The 23,584-nt window shown below is 43.4% G+C and overlaps 1 protein-coding gene across 1 annotated transcript in view; it reads left to right on the top strand.

Annotated features, from left to right (window-relative positions):
* The window catches only part of TANC2 (tetratricopeptide repeat, ankyrin repeat and coiled-coil containing 2), a 239,560-nt gene that overhangs the window by 175,376 nt on the left and 40,600 nt on the right, over positions 1-23,584 (top strand). The window contains exons 12-15 of the mRNA XM_062595777.1: positions 1,989-2,122; positions 12,663-12,894; positions 15,346-15,512; positions 17,331-17,938. Of these exons, the coding sequence (XP_062451761.1) occupies positions 1,989-2,122; positions 12,663-12,894; positions 15,346-15,512; positions 17,331-17,938 (1,141 nt within the window). The remainder of the gene's footprint in view (positions 1-1,988; positions 2,123-12,662; positions 12,895-15,345; positions 15,513-17,330; positions 17,939-23,584) is intronic.

The raw sequence follows: 23,584 nt of genomic DNA, 5'->3' as shown, positions 1-23,584 counted from the left end.
CCGTGTGGTTAATTTTGTGTCATGGTGTAAAGGTTTAGAGGAGGCCGCACACTCCACAGAGGAGTAGAGGTGGGAGCCCTACCTCTTGCGGTCCTGTCCCGCTCGCGTCACTCTGGGCCGACGCGTTCGCAGGTGGGGCTGACAGCACTTCCGAACCGCACGGTTCTCGGTAAGTGAGTAAGACAGGAATAAAAATAGCGGGTTAGACACCTGAAGGTATCTTCAAGGATCTAGGTCACTATATCTCAGTGAAGCTGTCACTAAATCTGTTTGCTGCATTCGAGTGTCTTACCATGTAGAAACATCTGAAATGTCACCAAATGTTGGCATGTTGAATAATGTCACTTGTCAGAGCTAAATGAACAATGTGTAGTGAAAGGCAGGGCTTGTTTCTATATTTTAGCTACGGCCCTGCAGTGCACCAACCGTACATCTCCCCAGTCTGTTTAGAGGGATTGTGGAGATTAAAGAGACTGTACTTGACTGTTTTCGGAATAAAAGCTTGGCTGTTTTCAGTGAGAAAGAGCCCTGCCTCTTTCGTGCACGAAGGACAGAGAAAAGATCCTTGCTCGTACCAAACGCACCGTCTTTCAGTTCCCACCTTGGCGTGTCCGTGAAGCTGGAAGGTGAATGACTCCCCAGCATTAGCTGTTGGGATAGAAGCCCTCAGAATCGATTCACAAATTGGACTTTATTTCCAAAAGAGCTCAGAAGTCCTTGTCTAGCAAGAGAAGATAAGAACTGTAATGAAAATGCCCCTGATTTTCTTTTTACACACTGAAACAGATTTCTGCTTTGCGTAATGAAAATTTGTGTTTAATAATAAAAACTGATCAGGTGACCTGACTGTACTACAGCAGTTGTGTTATCAGTGTGAGCAAACTGGCATAAATACAGCCCGTTGCTGGTGGTTCCTGTCTCTCAAAGATAATACAGGTGAAGATGCTGTCACATGCTCAAAATCAAGAATGTGCATCATGGCCTGTGCATCCAAGATTTAATTACGTAGGCAGTGGTCCTCCTCCTCTGTTGTTTACCATTAAATGAACTATGATTTGCCTTATGATTTCAAGTCAAACTCAAGTATATGTTGTAGCGCTCTATTCAGGAACATCCTCGATCAGTAGAGTCTGCACTTAAGAAATCAGTAATTGTGCATTAGTAAATACTGCATGTTCTGCTATCATTCAAAAGTATTCTGAAAGAGTACCTACTTGCTTAAAAATGAGTGGTTTCAAAATGTTAACCACAAAGGCCAGGTAAATGGATTATTACTGCAAGCTAATGGTGAAGCTGATTTCTGCTTTACCAGGCAAAAGGAACTGCTGAAATGCAATAGAAAGCAGTTAAATGTTATAGAGATGGTTTCAGTATAATTCATTATTTGCTTGCAAGCCTTTTCCAGTTCCTTGTGCTGTTCTGAGTTTCTCTCAATTTCCTACTCTGTCTCTGGTCACTTTAATGGCCTGCAGATAGCTACGCTAGCTATGACCGTTTAGGTGTGTTGCAGAATGGTCGCGTAATTCAGCAAAATTGGTTGTCTCCACTGAAGAAAAATTCAGAACCAAATTAACAATTGATAGTTTGCAATGAGGGAAGGTCTCCTGGCAGACCTGCAGACTAGGAGATCCTTGCACTAAGATATACCAGACTTGAAGACAGACTATACTTTTCAGGAACGTGCAATTCACTCAGTAAAGGTGCTTATTTTAAAATCACTTCAGTTGCTGTGGAAGAGATGACTAAGGCAAGCTCAGAGCTTTATCTAAACAGACCTTCCTGTGTCTTCGGGAGCCTTTGTGCTGGGTGGACCAAGACCATGGTCTACCACTGCCGGAAGTCCCGAAAGATGCTTGTGGATCGTATGGTGACTACCGTGAATGCACTGCTAGAAAACATCAGCAGTGTGGTGTGTAGTGATGATGTTGCTCATGCTTATACTGTAGCAATGATCCTGTAACAATTCATAACGTCTTTCCTTGGGACAGATGTGGATGCAAACAGAGAGCTGCCCTTGACACAACCGCCTGCTGCCCACTCTTCAATCACCAGCGGGAGCTGCCCTGGGACCCCTGAAATGCGCCGCCGCCAGGAAGAGGCCATGCGGAGACTTGCTTCACAGGTATGGAAAAATGCGGTTTTTTCAGTGTTTTAGTCCTTGGGAAAATGTCGAGTTTAATGAAAGCTCTTGGAAGGTCTCCTGTTTTGTGTCACTTTGTGCACTGGAGAATGTGTGTGTTCAGGTGATTACGGAAAGGATATAAGGAAAATCTTCTGGAACCAGTTTGGTTGCCCAAGGAAAGCTCTTTCGGTAAAATGAAATTCCCATTACATCGAGTACATTCCCTTTCTACTCTAACAGTTTATCTTTCGCAGCCGTTGTACTTTATCATTGCAGCAAGAGGCATGTTATGATATGACATAGCTACCAGAACAGTTGTTATTTTTACTAAATAGTGAAAACAAAACTGCTAAGTGACCAGTGTTTTGTTTTGAAGGGAGCAGGTACTGTGAACGTTACTGCTATGTGGTGCCCTCCCGCAGAGTTTGGAAAAGTTGACAAAAGAGGTTGTAGTCCTCTGAGTGATACACAAATCATTTGCTGTTTTGACAAAAGTGGATTGCATATAACTTACTGTGAGATTTACAGCTTGAATTTTATTGTATTACTGACATTTAGCCCTGCTTTTGTGCTGGTGGGAAGGTGCCATTATATTGCTTTGAAATCCGAGGAGCTTGCTCCTCCTACACGTTTTGAGAGGATGTGAGCAGTTTCTGCTTTCCTGTTGCCGGCTCCTATTTTGGAGAAGAAAATATCTAGGAAAGACTTTGCTCTAAATTATTGCCAGGCCTTGTTTTGCTTGGCTTTTTGTGCCAGATACTGTCTTGTCCTATCTGTTTCCTCCTGCATCCAGATGGCAAGGCAGAGAGCAAGAGATATCTGTGTAAATAAATGCTAAAGCTTGCATGAATAGTCTCCTCTTCCACGTAGATGTCTTGAAAGGAGCACAGTGGTCAGCTCTGCTTTTGTTCAGAGCACATTAGTCATCGTATTCCCTGTAAATCTTAAACATTACAGACTACTATAAAGGCTGGTAAAGTGTTCTGTCTCTGCTTGAAATACCTCATCTAGCTAGACTTTTTTTCCCCTGAGTGCTTAAGTAATCCTGTTGGGTATCTAATTGATAAATGGTTACAGTTTTAGCTTCAGTTTCCTCCAAGTCAAGCTAAGGGCTGTAACTTTTTCAAACAGAGCGTCACACCCCATGCATACGTTATGTTTTTTGCATCTCTGATCAACAGAGAAAAAAGTAAGAAATACTCTTGATAACCAAAAATAAAATAAAAGTAGGTCACGATAGCTTGGCTGTAGACCCATTTAGGAAAGGCTTTCAAAGAGCAGTCCATCCCCTTGCCAGAATTTTTGCAAAACAGATCATGTAGTTTGCTGTCAGAACATAACAAATGCGTTTGGAAGATGTACTAGCTCTTGTCCTAGGAGCAGGAATACAGATTGTTAGTGTGATTGTTAATCTTGCAGTAAATGCTGACTACTGTAAATGTTGACTGATTCCAGAAATAACTGTCACTGGCTTCCAAGCATGAGGCCTTCAAGGAAAGACCAATGCCAAGGCTGATTACTTGACCTTAGGATTCTTGGAATCATTTATTTTACTGGAATAGCAGACACAGCATGCAAAACTCACAAAAAGCTTCATACCGTTTAGCAAACAGGTCCTGGGATGAGTCAGAGAAGTAGCAGTATGGCTTGATTCAGCGTTGGGAGACCTCGGGTCTGTTCCCAGCTTCGCCGTCAGCCTGGTTGGGATCCTTGGAGAGCTCGCTTCTCATCTCCCTGCCTCCATTTCTCTGGCCGTTAACAGAAAAATACAGATAATGGTCCTTTGATATCTGATATCTGATGCCAAGAAGAATATGTAACTAGGTGTTACTTGGTTTCTCTCGATTCACAAAAGCAGTCATCTTCCAGGTAGTGCTGATGTCCATGCCTGCATGAAATCATGCATTAAAATCAAGCACATGCCTAAATCCTGATTGACCTTCATTTCCTATCATAAGGAGTCATTCTACTGAAAATGTAGGAGGTTTTTTGGCTTGTTTGGTTTTTGTCTTTTTTTTTGAGTTCCATCTTCCTGCTGGTCGTTCTTTTTCATAAGCAACAATTCTGTTTTTATTACATGAAAACATTTTCCAGAACTGCTGTACAGCTTGTAGCAAACAGTAAGTTTGATGGATTATCAAGCCTTCGGGAACTTAGATAAAGGCAGATAAAATGTTTTAGGATGTTTGTCAGATTGATAGTTGGAAGCTTTGTGTTAGTGCACTCTTAGTAACCTCCTGTACTACTCGGCACCACTGACGAATACTTGCTGTCAACAGCAGATAAAATGATCTGCTTAGAAGGAACTGTGCCGTGTGATGTCCTCCAAGATAAAATAAACACTGGCTGTTCAAGCCCAGCTGCGTTTTTTGAAGTCTCTGAGTGACATTGTGGAGAAAAAGGATTGCTGACCTGACAACAGAATTGAAAATCCATTAAAACAACAGCTTTGAGCTCTTTGGTCTGCGTGTGATCACCTCACTGAGAAAGTTGGTCACAGGCATCTAACCTGTCTTTGAAAGATCATGGAAGTTTGTTGTTGCTATAAGCTTTGAAGGTACTGAAGCTCTACGCAGAGCGCATACCCTGAGCTGTCTTTAGAGACAATATTAGAAATATTCATTTGAAATGAGTTAGCCATCTAATCTGGATGCCTGATGCCTCATTCTCCATGTGGCATTTTGTGGGGCATTCTAGGAAAAAAACCTTCATGGAGGCAGGCTAAAGACTGTCCAAAGTCTAACCTAAAAAACAAAAGGCTGGAGGAGGGGAAAGGTGCAATATCCTTTGATGCAAGAGAAAGGGAGAGAAGAGCACGTTCCTGTATCGGTCGCAATGGAATAAAACAGTTCCTAATGGCCTACTTGAAACAGCTTTGTTCAACCAGCTGAAATAAAAAGAGCCCAAGAAAACGAAGGAGAGACTTGACCCTTAGGTTAATGTGACATTTCTCGTCCGATGCATAGGAAAATATTTCTTGGACGTACATTAGATAGTTGCATGAGGACTACAGTCAGAACTGAAGCAGAGAGGGAAGTGTTGACAGTGATGGACAACCACAATTGTCAGGAATATTTTAAGAGATATATAAAACATGTGAGAAAACAGAGCTAAGTACAGATGTTCCACCTCTGCTTGCGCGGCGCAGTGAAGAATGTTCTTGGGTTGTGCTGTGGCCCTTGCGATAACAAGAAATGCAGAGCATTGTGAAAGTGGATTAATAATATGCTCAAAGGTTTAAGAAAGTGTTGGCAGAGGCTGCAGCGTGCTGGTGGGAAGCATGCCGTCTCTCTCACCCACTCTGTTCCTTCTGCAAATGTCACTTACCCCCAAAACTCCAAAGTTGTGCATTTATGATGACAGAAATGAAAGGTGAACAGTTGTTTTTCCTCCTCTGGATTATTCAGGGTTGTACTTTTCTGTCTGTTTTTCATGCAGTAAGTTCTTTGGGGGACAAGAGTTGCTTTTAGCTTTTGTTGTCAGAGATGAGAGATTAATTATAAAAACAACGAAGCAAATGCTGCCTAGCAGGAGCTCCACTCAGACCGTCTTTGCAGCTTCCTTGCCATGCTGGAAAAGAGCAGTGTTTTGTTGTATTCTTAGGGAGCGATTTGAAGTCATCCATGTTTTCTAGTCCAGTGATCATCAGCAAATTAATGGAGAATAAAAATGCTTAGAAATGAGCCAGTTCAGAAAAACAGTATCAGGTATAAATTTTTTCTTGCAAAAACTGTACAAGGGCACAAGCTGTATCCAGCTTGCGTCGAAGTTACCTGAAGTTATCCCTACCTAGAGGAGAAAAACATCCCAGCATGCGGTGGACTGCCGCTGAGGTGTCTAAGGTCTCAGTCTTTCACTTTGGTCAGAAATGGAGTCTGGTGGGAAAAGTTGTATACTCTTCAGGGTTTGCAGTGCATTTGGGGCATCAAGAGCTAAAGGAATTTGCCTTCCATTGCCTGGAGGAAACCTTGCTGTATATGCGACGTCGTAATACCTTTTTAGCAGAGATTTTGTGAATCAGTTTCCTGATTTACTTTTCAAAGGTAAAGTTAATCCTCTTGCCAGCAGCTGAGCTGGCACAATCCCCCCCCTCCTTCTTTTTTTCCCTCCTCTCTTTCACTCCTGGGCTTCTTCTGCCTCTGAAGAAAAGCTGAGGCAATCACTGCTAATGAGCTTCCCACCGGTCGTGGTGGAGAAGAAAAGGAAGTTTGTCAGATCCCCGAGCTCAGAGCAGGGCTTACTGGGGACATCTCTCTGCTACTTTTTTTCCACCTCCTGTGGTCTGTTGGGGTTTCTATCGCAGCATGGACTAGAGAGGACTGCAGGGAAGAAGGACAAGCGAGGCAAGCTTGCCAGATCTGGCAAACTCTCAAAAGTCATGAATAAAACTACTCAGATTTCAACATCCATCTTGACACTTGCAAATAAAACATTAGCATTTCTGGCAAACTGTGCTTGCTTAGTCTTTTGTTCTAATATATATGCAGGGGTGAAGTTTGCAGGATTCCTGAATTTATTTCAAACCTGCTCTCTGCCTATGAGCAGGCTACCAGATCTTCAGCAATGCCGGTGGGTCAAGCTTGACTTGACTGCTTTGCTCCGGTAGATGCACGCCAGCTTTCCTGCTGAGCTGGCCTAGCTGTGTAGAGCTGAATACATAGCTTCATGTAGCTGTTAAATCCATCTGCTTTTATTTAGCGCTTGTAAACATGCTGCCTGATATGACAGTACAATTGTAATGCGAAACTTTTAAAAAAAAAATGAATATGGAAAGCAAGCATTTTAAATCTAAGATCCCCTTAAAAAGACAGTACTCTGCACCTTTCTCATGATATGCTGTTTTTTTCTTTTTTTTCCCATTTTTTGGTGGTTTGGGGGTTTTTCTTTAATTTTTCATCCATTAAAATACTTCTTGACTTCACTCCCCTGGCCAGAGCAAGCGAAGAACCGTTGCTGCGTCACCACATTGCTGGCCTTGCAGGATGCTTTTCTCTCTCCAAATGATACTGTATAAAATATAACTTGGACGGATACATCTCCACCGGAGCGCTACCTCGCCTTCCCAGAGCTGGCCCAGCACCTCAGGGGAACGAGACGGGTGCCGTTCCCCCAAGCCTATCACGTGCTGAGAACACCAAGCCCCAAATGCGCCTCACGGGCGTCCTTTGCCTGGGGCACAACGCCCGGCGGGGAAGCACAGCTCAGAGGTAGGATAGCCCAAGGCAAGGTCAGCTCAGCCCGAAGGAAGAAGCCTGAACTGCGTCCCTATGGCTAGCATCACCTTCTCTATTTGTCACTTGAGGTGTTATCCTTTATTCACTAAGGTGTTTTTTTTTTTATTTATTTTTATTTTTTTTATGGATTTGATGCATAGTTTAAATAACTCATTGAGCTGCTATGTTCTTTGGGTTTCTGTGGCTGCTTGTGGTAGCAGCACTTGACCAAACGGGCCTGAAGGCCACCTCTGCTGGGTTGTTCCATGCAGAAGGGCCGGTTTTGGAGCTCTGCTCCCATTGCATCGGCAGCCCAGGATGCCGTCGGCAGCGCCAGCGTATTAAAGACAGTGTTATACCCGGCAAATGGCCTTTTGGCAGGTGAAAGCATTGCACCGAATATAGGTGAAGCCACTTTGTACGGGCTGAAAGGAGATAAATGTCATTAGGTGCAGAAACATGATTAAAATATGATGTTGAAGCCCTTTTGTTAAGAACAGGGAAGCGCTGGAGGAACTGAAGTGTTTCTCCGAGTGCCAGAGATAAGTGAGGCTCTTCCCTTTAGTCTGGTTTATCTGGGTAAGAAAATGGAGATGGACTGGCCTCGCTGCATGCTGCTTGTACAGGGGACGGCTGCAGCAAATCACACCAGAGGCACGATGTTGCAGGAATGCTTCCTAACTGGAAGATATTATTTTTCACCAATAGTGCCAGAGAACTGCTTAAAATTGGCCTGCCCTATTAAGTAAAAATAACTTATTTCCCTTGAGCTATCTTCAGCCCCTCTTTCTCTTTCTCCTTTGATGTTCACACTGTCCTTCCCGTCTTTCTCATATTACTGTTACTGGCTGTTATCTACTCCTGGCATGTCATGTTCTCCCGCTCCCTCCCTCCCTGTTTTTCTCTTTTTTCCCCCTCCCTCCCAGCTCAGTCTCTTCTCTCCCTCTGTTCTTTATCGCTGATGCACAATCTTTCCCTGTGGCTCATTCTCCCTGTTCCCTGGGCTTCCCAGCCTTTCCTCTGCTCTTCTTCCCACTGCTTCCATTTAACTTTTTCCCTCCTGTCCTAGTGGCATTTTCCGTGATGCTTGGAATAGCTGTCCTGGTTTTAATGGGGAAGTGTTTTCCTTTTTCCTCCAGCAGCTGTTTTCATAGCTCTTACCTATATGAGGAAACTTCTCCTTTTTTTCCCTGACTTCATGGATTTCCTCCATGCTTTCGTGGCTGAACCAAAACCCATATCAAGTTAACCAAAGATAAATGACCGTATAGTACAAACCAGGTGATGTCAGTAGCTTGGTCTTGAAGCTCTGGAGTGTAGTTTACCTACCCATGATTCAGGACATCATTTTGGCATGAGGAAGAGAACTGCAGGAGAGATGCCCAGGTTCTGCAGGTAGGAATTGGCCACTGTTGCTGAGGCCCACGTCCAAGAAAGCATGGATGGAGAAGGGAACCAGAATGAGAGGCTGAAAGAAAAGGCAGTATGAAGGGTGAGGGTTATGTGAGACTGGATGGAAAGAAAGGGCAGTGGTCATGGCGGAAAGGAGAGAGTAGGAGGGCTGGCGTTGGAAAAGTTGGACAGAGACTCCTTGAATCTTACTGGTTTTAGCACCTAAAGAGAGTGTGAATGCTTCCTTTGAGGTTTCTGCTTCTGCAGTTAGGAAGATAAAGCATGTGGCTTTTCTGAATACATGAGAATATAGATGTACCTCACCCCTACATCAGGAGATACTGGGATCATGGTCCTGCTGAATGGTGGTCAGCTGGACACAGTGCTCTGGCTCATCCATGTCTGGTATTTCTCAAGCCTTGTAATACCTACTTAATGTAAAAAAAGAGAGGGAGGAAAAAAAAGATGATCAAAAAACTTATGATAATTGTATCTCTTTGGTGGGTAGCCAGCTAGGCTCTCCAGGTCATTTTAGGAGAGCAGCCCTTGAAGACCAGTACTCATTTGCGTTATTTTTTTCCATTTCCAAGAGATGTAGAAACTAAGTTGGGCATGAACTGGGGCACAATTGGAAGAATTGTGTTCAAAAAGGAAGAATCTCTGTCCTCAGAGCCCACATTCTGAGCAGAGTCACTTGGAAGTGATTTCCAGCTTGCGAGAGTTTTCTGCATTTGCAAAATGTGAACGCGCACTGGCTACGCAGCCCAGAGCCTGCACAGATGGCAGGTGATGGCCAAGCGCTTTCCTGACCCCATGCTCCAGCATGTGGAATCATTCAAGATAAAATAAGCATTCTACAAGCATGCGTTGGTTTGAAGCTCTCCCTAAAGCAAGAAAAAAGGAAGCGATACAAGTGTGTAACTTCTGGCATTTGCTATTTCATATAAACAACATAATGCTTTGGCTTCTCGTTACTTTGCATTGAATCGCTCAGTTTGTCTTTACAAAAGATCATGTTGAAACTACGTTCTCAGACCTTATAAAAATAGCATAAATATGTATTTTGAATATGAGCTTTCATTCTCAGTGCTCTTGATCTAGGTGTTGCTTTTCCCATCCTTTGTTTTAATCCACTTTTGCATTAGCGTTGCTTATAGGAATTGTATACTGTTTGAGATCCAGGAGATTGCCTTCTATTAAATATTACAGCAAGGGACTACTCATTCAACTTCCAACTTTCTAAACAACATGTAACAAGCAATAGCTGAATCCAAGATGATTTCTTGCTTTGTAACACAATTTCTAGATAAAACTAAATGTTTAATTCAAAGATTTTAGTTATGATGAGAGTCAATTGGGAATTTTTCAGCAAAGTCGTTTTTAAAACAAAAAAATGGTGAGTTTATGGAAAACGAATCTTGTGAGAGCACCCCTTTCTTTTTCAATGAAATCTTTATTTCTGGACTGTTCAAATTCTTATTTCTGTTTCTTGAGTGTATTTCTTGGTTTGTCCAGTCCAGAGAGAGAGGATGAGAGACTAATAATACCCGGAACAAGCATCAACGTAAGGATGAGAGTGCTCATTTCCAATGAGAGTGCAGCAGGGACCAGGCATGGTCTCTTTGATGAGTCTCCAAAGCATTGGAGATGGCAGTCCACCTCCAGCTGGATTCATGAGTCATTAATTAAGTATACAAGTGGAGTAACTGCAGTGGGAGAGGAACCTGCTCTAGAGCCATTAATGGCCAGGTATTAAAGGCAGTCACTTAGAGAGCGGTGAAAGAACAGAGTTTGAACCCATTTCCCAGTTCTGGGTGAACACCTTCCTCACCACTGGTTATTCTGAAGCCTTGCCTTCATTCCTCTTGGCAAACCTGCTCTCATTCCCAAATGTGGAAGAAGGAAACTTTTTGAAACCTCAACAGCTTTCACAGAGGGGGGAGAAAACTGTTCCCCGCTCCACCAACTCCAGTTATATAAGCAAGGAGCCTGATTTCTAACACAGATTCAGCTTTTCCTGCACCAGCTTTTGGCAGCATCTCTTTGTGACTTGGAAATTTGGAAAATGTCACGGAGGATAAGTAACGTAAGACGGCATTTTGGTGCGGTTGCGCTTCTGAGAACGTCGTAACATCTTCCCTTTAGTTGCCTTCCCAAAATCTTTGTGGCCTACCAATTTATTTTCAGGTCCATCTATTAAGAACAACATTTAACAACATGTTCTTTAAGGCTTGGTCCATATACCAGTAAATCCAGTAAAAGAATCAAGAATGTAGCTGAAGGGGGTTAAATTAGCTGGGTTGTAACTGTATGTTCCAGAAGAAGGGATATAACAGTGACCCTTGCCTTCAGGAGTAGGTTGTAGGTGTATCCGCTTTTCCATGACTTGGGCTCTTTGGATTCCTCATAAAGAGGAGACTTACATTATGTTCATCTCTACATAGGTTGTGCAGAAAATGAGATATCTGCATATTGCAGTTGGCTTTCTATTTTGGGGAAGGTCACTTCAGAACGTTACACTGTGGAATCCATGAGTTATGATCCTCAGATAAATAGGATTGGTGAAAAGAAATCGTTAGCTTTACTACTGCTTTTCCCAGTGCTCTTTTCTAAGAGTATACATTATATTTTAACTGGCTGGTAGCAAGAATGCTGTTATGAATTGGGAGGTATCCATTAAAGCTTAAGCGTAAGTATTAGGATGTGATGCTTGAAATAACAGCCCAGCTTTGTCATTACAGTATGTGCATCACACCTCGTTTTGACTTTGAAAGGAAATTATTGCATTTTATCCCGTTGGTAGTTTCACACAGTGCTATTTAAAGGGAAAAGGCAGCCCTGAGCCAACAACGTTGGAGGACCCCAGAGCCCTTGGTGTTTTCATTACTCTGCACAATCGTTTGTACCCTCACTGTCAAGAGGCCACCTCGGCCACCCCCCCCCACTGTCCAGCCCACCTGTTTTGCAGAGAAATTTTGGGATGCTAGTGGTGAGATCTGAAAAGCAAATGTGATGAATGGGAAGGAGCTGCCCTGGAGATGAGCTGCTTGGCCTGACAGCTGCTGGCACCAAACGGCCAGGCTGGGCAGGGAGGAGAGCGGTGCGGGCGAGGGAGCAGAAGGAGCTGCTCTGTGGAGTAATATTGGAGCAGCTGGCTGAGTGCTGTAGGAGCAAAGAGTTTTCGGGTTTTTTTTTTTCTTTTTTTGTTTTTGATACTAAAAAATAAAACAAAGGACAGCTGGCAGATTGGGCTGGAAAGATCCCCGCTGGTTTTCTGCAAACTGGAAAAAGTGGGCAGAACTGATAGGATTTGAAGAGCTCAGAAAATGAGATGACCTGGAAAGGGAGGAAGGTTTCCTTTTTTTTTCTTTTTTTCTTGGATCGATTTTCTGAATGAGGAGCTGTGTCACAGCGGATGAGTAATGTGTAGTGAGTCTGGCTTCCCACTTTGTTCAGGGGAATCTGTCATCCACGGATGCTGCCTTGCTGTAAGGTGCTCTCTTCCAGCTCGTGCTCCGTGTCTGCTTCTGCAAAAGCTTGGCATTTGAAAACAGCAAATAAAAAGTAAGTTTAAGAAAGCAATCGCTGTTTATTACTGACACCGGGTCCTTAAACGGAGCTTGGAGCGCAATTCCATCCCTGCGCGCTCAGCACGGCGCTCCGGATACGTCAGTTATTGTCACTGTCCGTCTCTGCAAACAGCTACAGCTTTGTTTCGTTTATTCCTCAAGTGGCAGATCCAGTAATTTTTCCAAATCAGTGCCTGTTTGTATCAACTGATTCATCTGGATCCTTGTCACGGGTAGTTAACACATGCTGTCCTTAAAGACTTCACCTGCCGGAACGCGTAAAATCAAACAGAAAATGCTGCTTTTAACAATTTGCCCGACGAGTGTCTGACAGCGGCGTGTTTTTCTTCTTTTTCTCTCTACTAGGTCGTCGCTTACCACTACTGCCAAGCTGATAATGCCTATACCTGCCTCGTGCCGGAGTTTGTGCACAACGTGGCGGCCCTGCTCTGCCGCTCGCCGCAGTTCGTGGCCTACCGGGAGCAGCTGCTGCGGGAGCCCCACCTGCAGAGCATGCTCAGCCTGCGCTCCTGCGTCCAAGACCCCATGGCCTCCTTCCGCAGGGGAGTCCTGGAGCCCTTGGAAAATCTACACAAAGGTACTAGAAAGGAGATTCCCTAATTCTTCCCTGAGCTCCCACCCACGCTTTTGTTTTTCTTTTCTTTAAAAAATAACAGTTGCATCTGGGCTTCAAACAAAGCGATAGGTTAATTCTTTTGCATCTGAATTTCAAGAGCAGCAGAAAAAAAAGTGAGATTTAGCAAAGCCGAGAACATGCCATCATGGCTGTCTGAAAGTGAAGGGTTAACCACGCTTCTCCTCCCTGCTGTCCCTGTCACTAGATGAAGTGCTAAGGACAGCGTGTGCTTAACTTTGTTTTCTCGATTTCTTCCTGGTCCCAAGTTTGGCATCGCAGTTCTGAAGATGAAAACAAGCAACCGTTTCCACGCACAGCTCTGCTTGTGACAACGTGTTTTGATCTGTTTGTCGGGGTGATTTTTTTTCCCCTTGAACTGTCATTATTTAATGGTCTTTTGAGAATTTTAAGCTTTCAACTCAAGATCTGGTGTCATAAAAGTCTATAAATACCCATTGTAAAGCTTTGGGGGAAACTGGTAACAGGCCATTTCCTAATTAGTGATCTCAGAGATTTTCCTAAGGCAGCATCAGTGTTGTCTCCCTTTCCTTCCTGTACAAGATACAACTAATTCTTAGTAACAGTCGTTAACTTTAAGATCGTTACTTGTTGCCATGAAAGCTGTCCAAGTGTTGTGGAGTTCAGGACTCCGTTGTCCTGCAGCCTGCGATATGTTTATTAGAACAGCGTTCTGTGTGTTATTGGTTGCAAAAATAGCTCAAATAAGTTGCTGTATGATCCCGCCTGTCACAGTGCATGAACCAACGCGGAACAGGTAAAGCTGCAACCAAATCTGAAGCTCTGCTGTTCACATCAGTACTTCAGAACTACGCGTCTGTACTCTCGGTGGCCACATCCGTGCCCGACGATACCTAGCGTGCGCGCGCGTGCTAGGAGACGCGCAGAGCATGTAGAGCCAGCCCGGCTCCAGAGCGGCTGGTTTTCCTGGCATGGAGAAACACATGTGGAAATGCCACTGCAGGGGTGGCACGGCCACTCTCTTGCCAACGCTCCTGGCAAAAGAGGATGCGCTAGGAACCGCTGCTCCAAAGGAAAATAAGCTGCTGGATTATCCTCTTTGGGAGGTATTCCAGCCCTTGAATTCAGAGCATTTCTGAGGATACTTACTTGTCTTGCCAAGGAGGTTGACTCCCATCTGGTCACAAGTTCTAGGGCATGGAAAAATTTTATATGAAGTCTTTTTTTTCCCCTGGTGGGTCCTGCTTCAACACGGCTCTGGGGGAGCCAGCGATCAAGACTCCCATCTTTCAACCTGGCTGATTGAGAGTGCTGGCAAACTAATCTGTGCTAAGTGTTTTGTAATGAAACGAGCAGTGTCTGGAAATGGGTTTGAAAATATATCACATTTAAGACACTGTAAATATATCAGCAGGTCTTTTACAAGGTGCTGTTGAAGCTTTAATGCTACTGGGACAAAGTTATTGCGTAGCTGTTAATGTTGAATGCCGCTGACAAACTTAGATAGGTGTTTCTCAAATATGCTTTCTGAATCTCAGAGATGCTAAATAATATACAGCAGAAAGTTCTGGTTCTTGCCCAACTCCCTGCTTTTTCCTCTCTCCTCTCGCTTTGTGAGAAACGTGAGATATGTGCGCAAAACTCAGGTTCCCACAATGTTCTCTCCGAGGTTTCAGAAAGCCATAAAATATATTTTCTAGTATACCCAGTGAAAAGTTAACTGAAAAAAGATTTATAATGATATTTTATTTTTCATATAGCTTTTAACAGTAGGTAAAGAAATAAGCCCAACTTGACAACATAAGGCAATAATATGAGATTTTTCATGTTCAGCAGTACTGGAAGTATGTTTTTTTCTCATTTCTCTTCTCCTTGGGATACCACAGAGACAACTTGTGTCATTGATGAACATTTTATTTCAGATTTTTATAGAAAATTTCCTGACACAGTTTAAAGTCGAAGAGGGAAGATAGCCTCCTATCAGGAATGCTGAGCTTTTTAATAGCATGATTTATTCATAGTAGTTTACAAAGGAGAGCAAACATTTTACTGAATAAAATCAATGGTACAAATTAGCAGCATATGCCAACAGTAGACTCCATTCTCCTATTCCCCAGCTAGTATTGTATTTTTTAGGCAAGATTATCCATGAAAAGATACCTCTTGAGCCTAAGATCCCAGTCTACAAGAGTATGCATCATTAGTTATAAAGATTTTTATAATGATAATTGAAATGGTGTATATGTCCTATGTGTGGATGTACCTATGGGTGTACATGCAATTAATGTATCATAGGAGAGAGATGCTGCTGCTGTATGGTTTTTTGTTAGTAATATCTGATGATGCCTTAAAACACTCTAGTGACTTTGTTGTATATTGCAGTCATGTGGCTAGCCTTTCAAATAAATGTTTTTCTCTTTCTGTTTATCTCAGAGAGGAAGATCCCTGATGAAGATTTCATCATATTAATTGATGGTTTGAATGAGGCTGAATTCCACAAGCCAGATTATGGGGACACCATAGTCTCGTTCTTGAGCAAAATGATCGGAAAATTCCCTTCCTGGCTTAAGCTGGTAGTGACAGTCAGGACAAGTCTACAGGTATATTGAGACCAGGAGTGTTGGAAAACAGAAACTGCATCTTTGTCATGATGGGCCTTGACAGGCAGGTCTTAGTGGGTATATGCTTAGCGGTAGGCTTGAGACCTTGATTTTCAAACAAAAAGTTGAAAACACTCTCTGCTTAGTGTGGCGAAGCTCGGGCGTGCACATCCTCACGCCCTTCTGCCTGCCGCGCAGTTTGTGAGTGCGATTGTTTCAATCTGGAGGAGTTGACCTTAATCCAAGACATTCTTCAGCTCAATTAAGCATATCTTTGGCAGGTGCTGAAGTCCTGAGCTGAATGTTGTTTGGGTTATTCTGAACTATTTTCATCTTAGGTTGCAGCTAAACAGGTTATTACCTTCAGCCTTAGCTGCTCATCGTCACTCTTTTAGCATGGGATTGAGCAGCCTGTAGCCTGCTGGCTTGACTGTTCATCGCAGTGGAACAAATTGGGAGGCAATAAAATGCCCCAGTTAGTACTGAGCTGCTAGTTGCACTGTTTCAAAGTAGAGCTGGTTGATTTGCAGAATCAGCTGCAGGAACGTTCCTGCGGACGTCAGAGAGACCAGACGAGCGACTGGGGACAAGCTCAGAGCAGTGAGCTGCTCCCCTGGGAAGAAGGGCATTTCTGCAGCACTAAGTTACGCGGAGCTGAGCTCTTTTTGCATCATGCACCGTTTTTCAGTTAGCACAGAGATGTGCAATTCATTTTCATTGAGGTCCATATAGGCAGTTTTACTGAGATCTGCTAATATTTACTGAGATCCCCAGGTTGATTTACTGTGGTCTGCCTAGCAGGGAGCGTGTGCTGCTTCCAGCCCCGTCGAGCCAGCCAGCTGCTGCACGCTGCCTTTGGAGCCGGGAGCTGCAGCTGCTCCCTGAGACACCAGGAGAGCACAGGCTGTCTGCTGTTTTGTGCTACAATTATTTTGTGCTCTGTAATGGAGTAGATGAAACACCATTTTGAAGATTTTTTTTTCATAATTGTAGGTAAATTGCATCCTTGTGACTTTAATTTCTCATTTAATTAGGGCTTTTGCAGCCCAGAGTTCCTCACTGCAAAGCTTACTTTAGCAATGTGCTCACTGTCTTATTTTTTCTGGAGAACTGATTGCTTCTCCTGCAGCTGCATTGCCCAGCTCCATTGAATCATTTCTCCTCACTTTGCAGAGTGTGGGAATCCATAACATGAGTTCTCTTGGAAAGATCTTTAATGCTTTTCTCGTGCTACATAAGCTGCATTAATGAGCTTAGCAAACAAGAGAATCCCTGGCAGCAGTATCATTTAACAGACAGACATACTTATTTTGCCCCAGAAAATATTATCTGTACTGATGTTTCAGTGCATTTCCCTGTTGATAGTGGCTATGTGATATGGAAGAATCCAAGAGTCAGCGCTCCTTGACTCTATTTCAGCAAAACGCCCTCTGGCCTGAAGCCTCTCCTGTGGTTGTCCACAGGTCATTGCCCGCAATGGGCCTCTGATATGACCGAAAATCAGATGACGTGTCTTGGTTCTTTGTTGGGATGGGGCAAGAATAACAAGGGTGCTGCTCCATGTGAATTTTCCTGTTCTTTCCGTGGGTATCAGAAACTGTGTCCTTTGATTTTATTTCAGTCACGTTTCCCACGCAGCCTACTTGATTATAGATGAGGTTGTGAGGTTCTGAGGGCATAAGTTGCCATCTTGTATGCTTGCCCTGATGGAAAAGGTCTTAAAGGAGTCTCAGAGGTGCTGTTGTAATGTGAATTAGGTTTACTTAATGAATAATAAGCGCTTCCAGCGTGAACATACTTCTTTTTCTTTCTTTGTAGGAAATAATTAAGCTGTTGCCCTTCCACAGAATATTTTTGGATAGACTGGAAGAGAACGAAGCCATAGACCAGGACCTGCAGGCGTATATCCTTCATCGAATACACAGCAGCTCAGAGATCCAGAACAACATCTCACTTAACGGCAAAATGGACAACACTACATTTGGCAAGCTCAGTTCTCACCTCAAGACCTTGAGCCAAGGGTCCTACCTGTACCTAAAACTCACTTTTGATCTCATAGAGAAAGGATACCTAGTACTAAAAAGCTCCAGCTACAAAGTAGTCCCGGTCTCTCTGTCAGAAGTTTACCTGTTACAGTGCAATATGAAGTTCCCAACGCAGTCTTCCTTTGATCGGGTTATGCCTCTCTTGAATGTGGCAGTGGCATCTCTGCACCCATTAACAGATGAACATATTTTTCAGGCCATTAATGCAGGTAACATTGAGGGCACTTTGGAGTGGGATGACTTTCAGCAGAGGATGGAGAACCTTTCTATGTTTCTTATCAAACGTAGAGATATGACGCGAATGTTTGTTCATCCCTCTTTCCGAGAATGGCTTATTTGGAGAGAAGAAGGAGAAAAGACCAAGTTTCTCTGTGATCCTAGGTAAGTAAATTTTCTGAGAAATCAGAGTTTATAATATATTCATCTCAGAAGCATTTCATTCCATTATCTTAATCATTTTATTTCTTGAGCTTGCATATGGAATGGGATTCATCTCATCTGACTTCAGTCTGTCTGCATTGTCGGTACCTACATCTGTGCTGGTCACCTTAGTCCTTTCTGTTGGTTGTGGAAAAAAATAAATACTGTTTGGGCACACAGCTGACCCTACAAATTTAATAGTCTGCTTGAGGATGAGATGAGCTGTTCCTTAGAAGGCCCTCAGGTGACTAGCTCAGGTGCAGACATCTGAGCTACAGTAGAAATGTCTGTGTTTTTTCAGATTAATCCTGCCCACTCAGTCTGGAAAGGGGGATCGGTCTCCATTCCTCCAAGGGTATAGAGAGCCAATATGAAGTAGAGGATAAGGAGATGAAGGATAAGCAGTGACAAAGTCTTTTACAGTTGGCGGCTTTTTGAAACCATGTTCCTCCTATTCCTACTAAATGTCTTTTTGAAAGCAAAATAAGGAACAGAATCAGGCTGTAGTGATTTGGGGCTTTAAATGCACGTGTAATCTCTGTACTGATAGCAGCTGAGTTCCTGGCTTAGCTCACGGAGGGCAGAATTCAATCATGGTTAGATTTATATTCTCTAAACCAAATGATCGTTATTAACGATGTTATCATTGTTTCCACTGAAGAGTGGAAACAGACACTTTGTAATTCTAGTAGTTTATCCCCGTAAGCTTTGCTCCATTTTGCCTGCCCTTTTCTGAGAACATGATTATAAAAATCAGGGAGATACTTGTATTTCAAGTCATATCAGCGCATCTCCTAGGCGCTACGGTCGGTCTGAAGAAAACATGACGGTATCTGCTGGAACTGAATAGCCACTCAAGCTGACAGCCACTCGGCTGATTAAAGCAGCTATAGCTGTTAGCAGTGTCAGACTAATTTACCACTTTCAGTCTGGAGTTTTGTAGCAAACAGGCTGCAGTAGGAAAAAGAAAAATCATATAGCTCCTCCTGATGGGGACCTTGCGTGTTTTAGCAGGTTTTGCACAATATTCCTATCAAGTGAGTGCTTTGTAGAGCATCTTACAGCAGCAGGTGTCTTTATATCAGTCAATGTTAGTGGTTTAATATCCTTCCTCAGGGTCATTAAGTGCTTGTCACCACGTAGTGCTTCTCCACTCTGTTGGCAGTGTGTGTGCATCGCTTGTGCCTTTGGTGCTGAAAGCGTTCTCCCTGTCCCTCACCCACACTCGGCCCGACTGTTTTTGTCTCCCCCTCCCTTTTTTTCTGGCTGGCCTTGCTGTAATACAAGTTGTCATCAGCTGGGCTATAGGAGACTGCAGCCAGCACACTTGAGAACTGTCGCTATCCAGTTTTATAAAAACAGCAGCACTTGTCCTAATGAACCATAATGGGAGTGACTTGGAAAAATCACTACCTTCCCATTTTACCGTAAAAATAGAAGTAGCCTAGTGGGTAAGACACATCCATTCCACGTGCCGTAGTAATTAATAGAGCTGGATTACATGGGGGTTTTGGTTTTCTGGCTCCAGAAATATTCCTGTTGGTTCTCGTACAAATGGTTAAGAGCTTCCTGAGTTGTTCTTCTGAGATGCAGGTTGGGAAGAATACTCAAATTCAGAATGAAACTCAAAGTGCTATATTTTAGGTGGTTTTGCGGCAAAACTGCATGCAGCTGTGTGGGATTTTGGAATGAAATCACACATCAGCTCTTATTCACTCAGCAGGTCTATCTAGTAGATCTGTGCTTGAGATTCAGGTTTCATACTGTGTTTCAGGAACCCATTGCAGTGCCCTCAGTTCTGATGCACGTAGTTTGAGCTGTGCCTAGTCTCTAATAACATTGCTCGTCTTGGGAAGTGTAATTTAATTGCAGGTGACGGAGAGCAAGTGCAGCGTTGTCCTGCAGAGGCACGCGTGGAAGGTTTGCGCTCATTCGCGTGCGGCACTACAGCCAGTTTCTTCGCTTTTCAGCATCTCTGTGCTAAACACACCGGTAACGCGGAGACCGATGCAGATCAGGAGGTTTTCAAGCATCACTTTAGCCCTGTGTGTGCCGTTTCACGTGACAGATTAACGGTAACTTTAGGGGCAAGAGGAAGACTCTTGCTCTTTGCAAGCATGAAATCCCTGCGGGATTGCTGGAGCTGACCTGACTCTGCTCCTTTAGACTATCCCTTCCAGTGGCAAAAAAAAGCAGCAGTGCATATAGCAGGCTTCTAGTGCCTTGAGTATAAATCCATAGTATTGAAGGACTAATAAGTATCTCTAATGTATAATATACACTAATTGCATTAAACTCTGGCAGATAATAAAACAGGATACATTTCAGTGATTAATGGAGAGGACCCGCGAGATAGAGCTGTTGTGCTACTCCAAGTCCTCCTGTCCAGCTCTCAGGGAAGAGCTGATATTGAAGTGTTGAGCTTCAAGCATGGCAAGCCCTTAGCAGCAATTAAGACAAGTAAAGATTCTTCATTTTATTTCATTAAAAGCAGCACAGCTTGCCACTGCCAGAGCCAATTAGGAGCAACCTATGGAAATTTGCTTGCGTTTTGTTTGTTCGCAGCAAGTTTGATTTCTTTCCACTTGCGTGGGAACTGAAAAGACATTGCAACTGGATGGACCGGCGTTTAATATCATTGCGGGACATTGCAGGCGCGCGCCGTTAATGCTGAGCTTGTTGACCTTGCCACGTCCATACAATAGTCTGGTTGCTGAGGCTGATTTTCTTACGAGAAGAGCCTTGAAGTGGAATGTGGGTCGGCAACGCTGTGCTTCGTTGACTTACCAAGCCGGAGCAAACAGGTGTGGGAACGGTAGAGTGCAAATTAGGAGAGTGGGACTCGTGCCAGCGCTGCTGCAGCTGGGATCATCTCCTCCGTTTCTTTTAACGTTACCAAGCTCCTGTATTCTCAGAAGTGCAGCAGAGAGGGGAGAGGCAAAATGCAGTGGCCAAAAGTTATCCTCAAATTAACGCTTTTTCTACACTTTTATGATAAATAGGAAATCTCCTGCCTCCAGCTGGCCTCGTGCATTGCTAACCCTCTTCCTTGAGTACTCAACGTGGGTTTTCCATGGAAAGAAAAGGCTGCTTGGCGTTGAAGGGAAACCTCCCCCAAGGGAGGCCCCCAGCACTGACCATTAGCTCCTGATAGGGCACCAAAAAAGCGTTTGTCAAAGGGTTCAGCCAGCATCGCAGTAATGACTTCCCTTGACTGTCACTGTAGTGCTATTAACTCAGTGTCTTATTTGACAAATAACGTAAAGCATTTTAGGCAAAGACACAATCTTTTATGGCTTGTGCACGGAGAAAGTTACTACTGCACATTCATACTCGCATTGCATTTTTTAACCTAAATTCTGCTAGAATGCGGAAGTGTTTCTGTGTAGACTTGATCAGAAACTCTCTTACGATTATTTTAAGGGCATTTACTAAGCTAATAAAATGTTTTATCGCTGTGCTGCTAGTGAAGAAACTGTCTGAGAGACAGAAGTGAAGTGGTTTGCCCTGGCAAGGCAATAGAACAGTTTTAGTTATAAAATATAGACCCCAGAAGTGAAATTACTTTGTCCGGAGTTAGGTATCAATGTCTGAGTTACTTGCCTAGGCTCGAAATAGGAGTGATTCATTTCATCATGAACTAGAAGGCTAAAATAGGTCAGATGGAGAGCGCCTTGGAGGTGTCTCCTCTTGTTGACTTATAACGGGAGTTCAGGATGACTGGTTCATAAGGAGGTGTCTCGACAGGTAAAATTAGGTGAGATGATTTATGTCGAGCCTGCTGCTCCAACCACTGTACAGGTTTTTGAGATAGATTTGTGGATTTTTTTGAAGGGTAAAGATAATTCTGTATTCTGTAGCCTGCATTGGACTGTATAAATTTGGGCTTTTGCTGCTCGCGATGGCACTGGACTGCCCAACTTTGTGCATGCTGGTGGCGTTATGTCATCTGGCGAGGAATTGAAGCAGACTTGTTGTCCACCCATAGGGATCTTCTCAGCACCTGGGAAGCAGGGGACCTTGGTAAGATGAAGCTTTTAGATAGTTCATATTTTTCCTATCTAATAAGAGAGTGAGCAGAGAGGAGTCACAGCCACCAGTGTGATGGAGGAGAACATCTTTTACTAGAAAACTTTGGAAAAACACCCTGCTAAACCCAGCCTGTTTTGAGTGGCTGGAGATGCAGATCTGTTCTCCTGGATACACAAGGCTGCAGTGTTATTCTGAAACGCTGCACATCTGCGGTCGGCTTTCCGGAAATGCTGAACGTATAAAGTGAGCACTGCAGGCATTTGGTGTCTTTAAAACTCAGGTCCTGTGTCGAGGTTGGAAGCCAGTGATGATGCTTCAAAACCCAAATTCTGCTGTGTTCTGTAGTAAATTCTCCCTTTGGTGCACTGAGAATTTATCAGGCAGCTCTTGCTCGTTAACTTTATTAGATTCCTCACTAATAATCTGGGATAGCAGTATAAAAACTAGGAAGAAGCACTGATTTCTCTGTAGTTGGGGTTGAGGGCAGCATCTCATATATTCCCTTCTGCTCCACGTGTGCAGCCTGAATCTGGTCCCATCTCTGAACCGAGAAATAAAGGCACTTTGTGTGCGGCAGCAACCTAAACACGAGTATGCATCTGTAATACAACAGCCACGTTGCCATGGTTTCTAGTGGAGCTACCTTTTAACATAAAAAACTGTAGATATTTTGCATTCTTCTTTTTCTCCAGAGAGGTAGGCTGCAAATGGAGACATTTCTTACACAAAATTAATGGGTTTTTTGCATTGCCCAGCAAAATAATATAGTGTATGGCTTATTAAAAATAAAGGGCTTTTTTGCATTTTGATAGCGAGCTTCATCTGACTGACAAATAACAAGCCCCAGTTGAATGATAATTAATTTAGAAAGTTTTGAAGAAAAGAAGTCAATCAAAATTCACTGATGCTACAAATGCCTTGAAATGATGTGTGTGTGGTGGGAAGGTCTTGTATTACACATCAGCTTTTAAATATTGTCTGCAATTAGCTTATAAATGCCTAGTTCACTTTGTCATTACAGTGCATAGTTTAGCTGACTCCTTTTCCTCTGTTTCTGTATTGTAAAAGCCTGAAAAGCTCTTAAAATATGCTGTGGTTTACTGTTAGCTGAAATGATCAAGCGCTCACCAAAAAACAGGCTATACTTTAAGTGTGTTTTCTGCATTTGTGTGTGATGGATTTCACCCAGTGGAGCAAAGGTGCTATTTGACTTCAAGGTAAGGAAAAATAATGGCTTTAGTACAAAATAATTTGAATCCCTTATATATGTATGCAGAAAACTCAAAATAATGCAGTGCCCGCTAGCACTTTTTAGGCACTGAGGTGAAATAATGATGTTTTTGCAGATGTTTGGCATTCAGGAGCAACCTTAGCTCTCAAGGGGGGCTGCAGGGTGCTGAGCACTGCTGCTTTCGTTATGAATTTGCATTGTTTTGCTGGGGGAATTACTCTCTTAACGTGTTTTCCGTGCCTCCAGAATGACGATATTTCACTGTAGCCAGTTCTATGGACACGAAGCAGCTCCGGGTGTCCCCAGGCACGGGTGGGTGCCAAGTGCTCGGTCTAGCAGGGCAT

Source organism: Rhea pennata, chromosome 26 (genome assembly GCF_028389875.1).
Source record: "Rhea pennata isolate bPtePen1 chromosome 26, bPtePen1.pri, whole genome shotgun sequence".
Lineage (NCBI taxonomy): Eukaryota > Metazoa > Chordata > Aves > Rheiformes > Rheidae > Rhea > Rhea pennata.
This window is presented reverse-complemented; position numbering and strand designations above follow the sequence as displayed.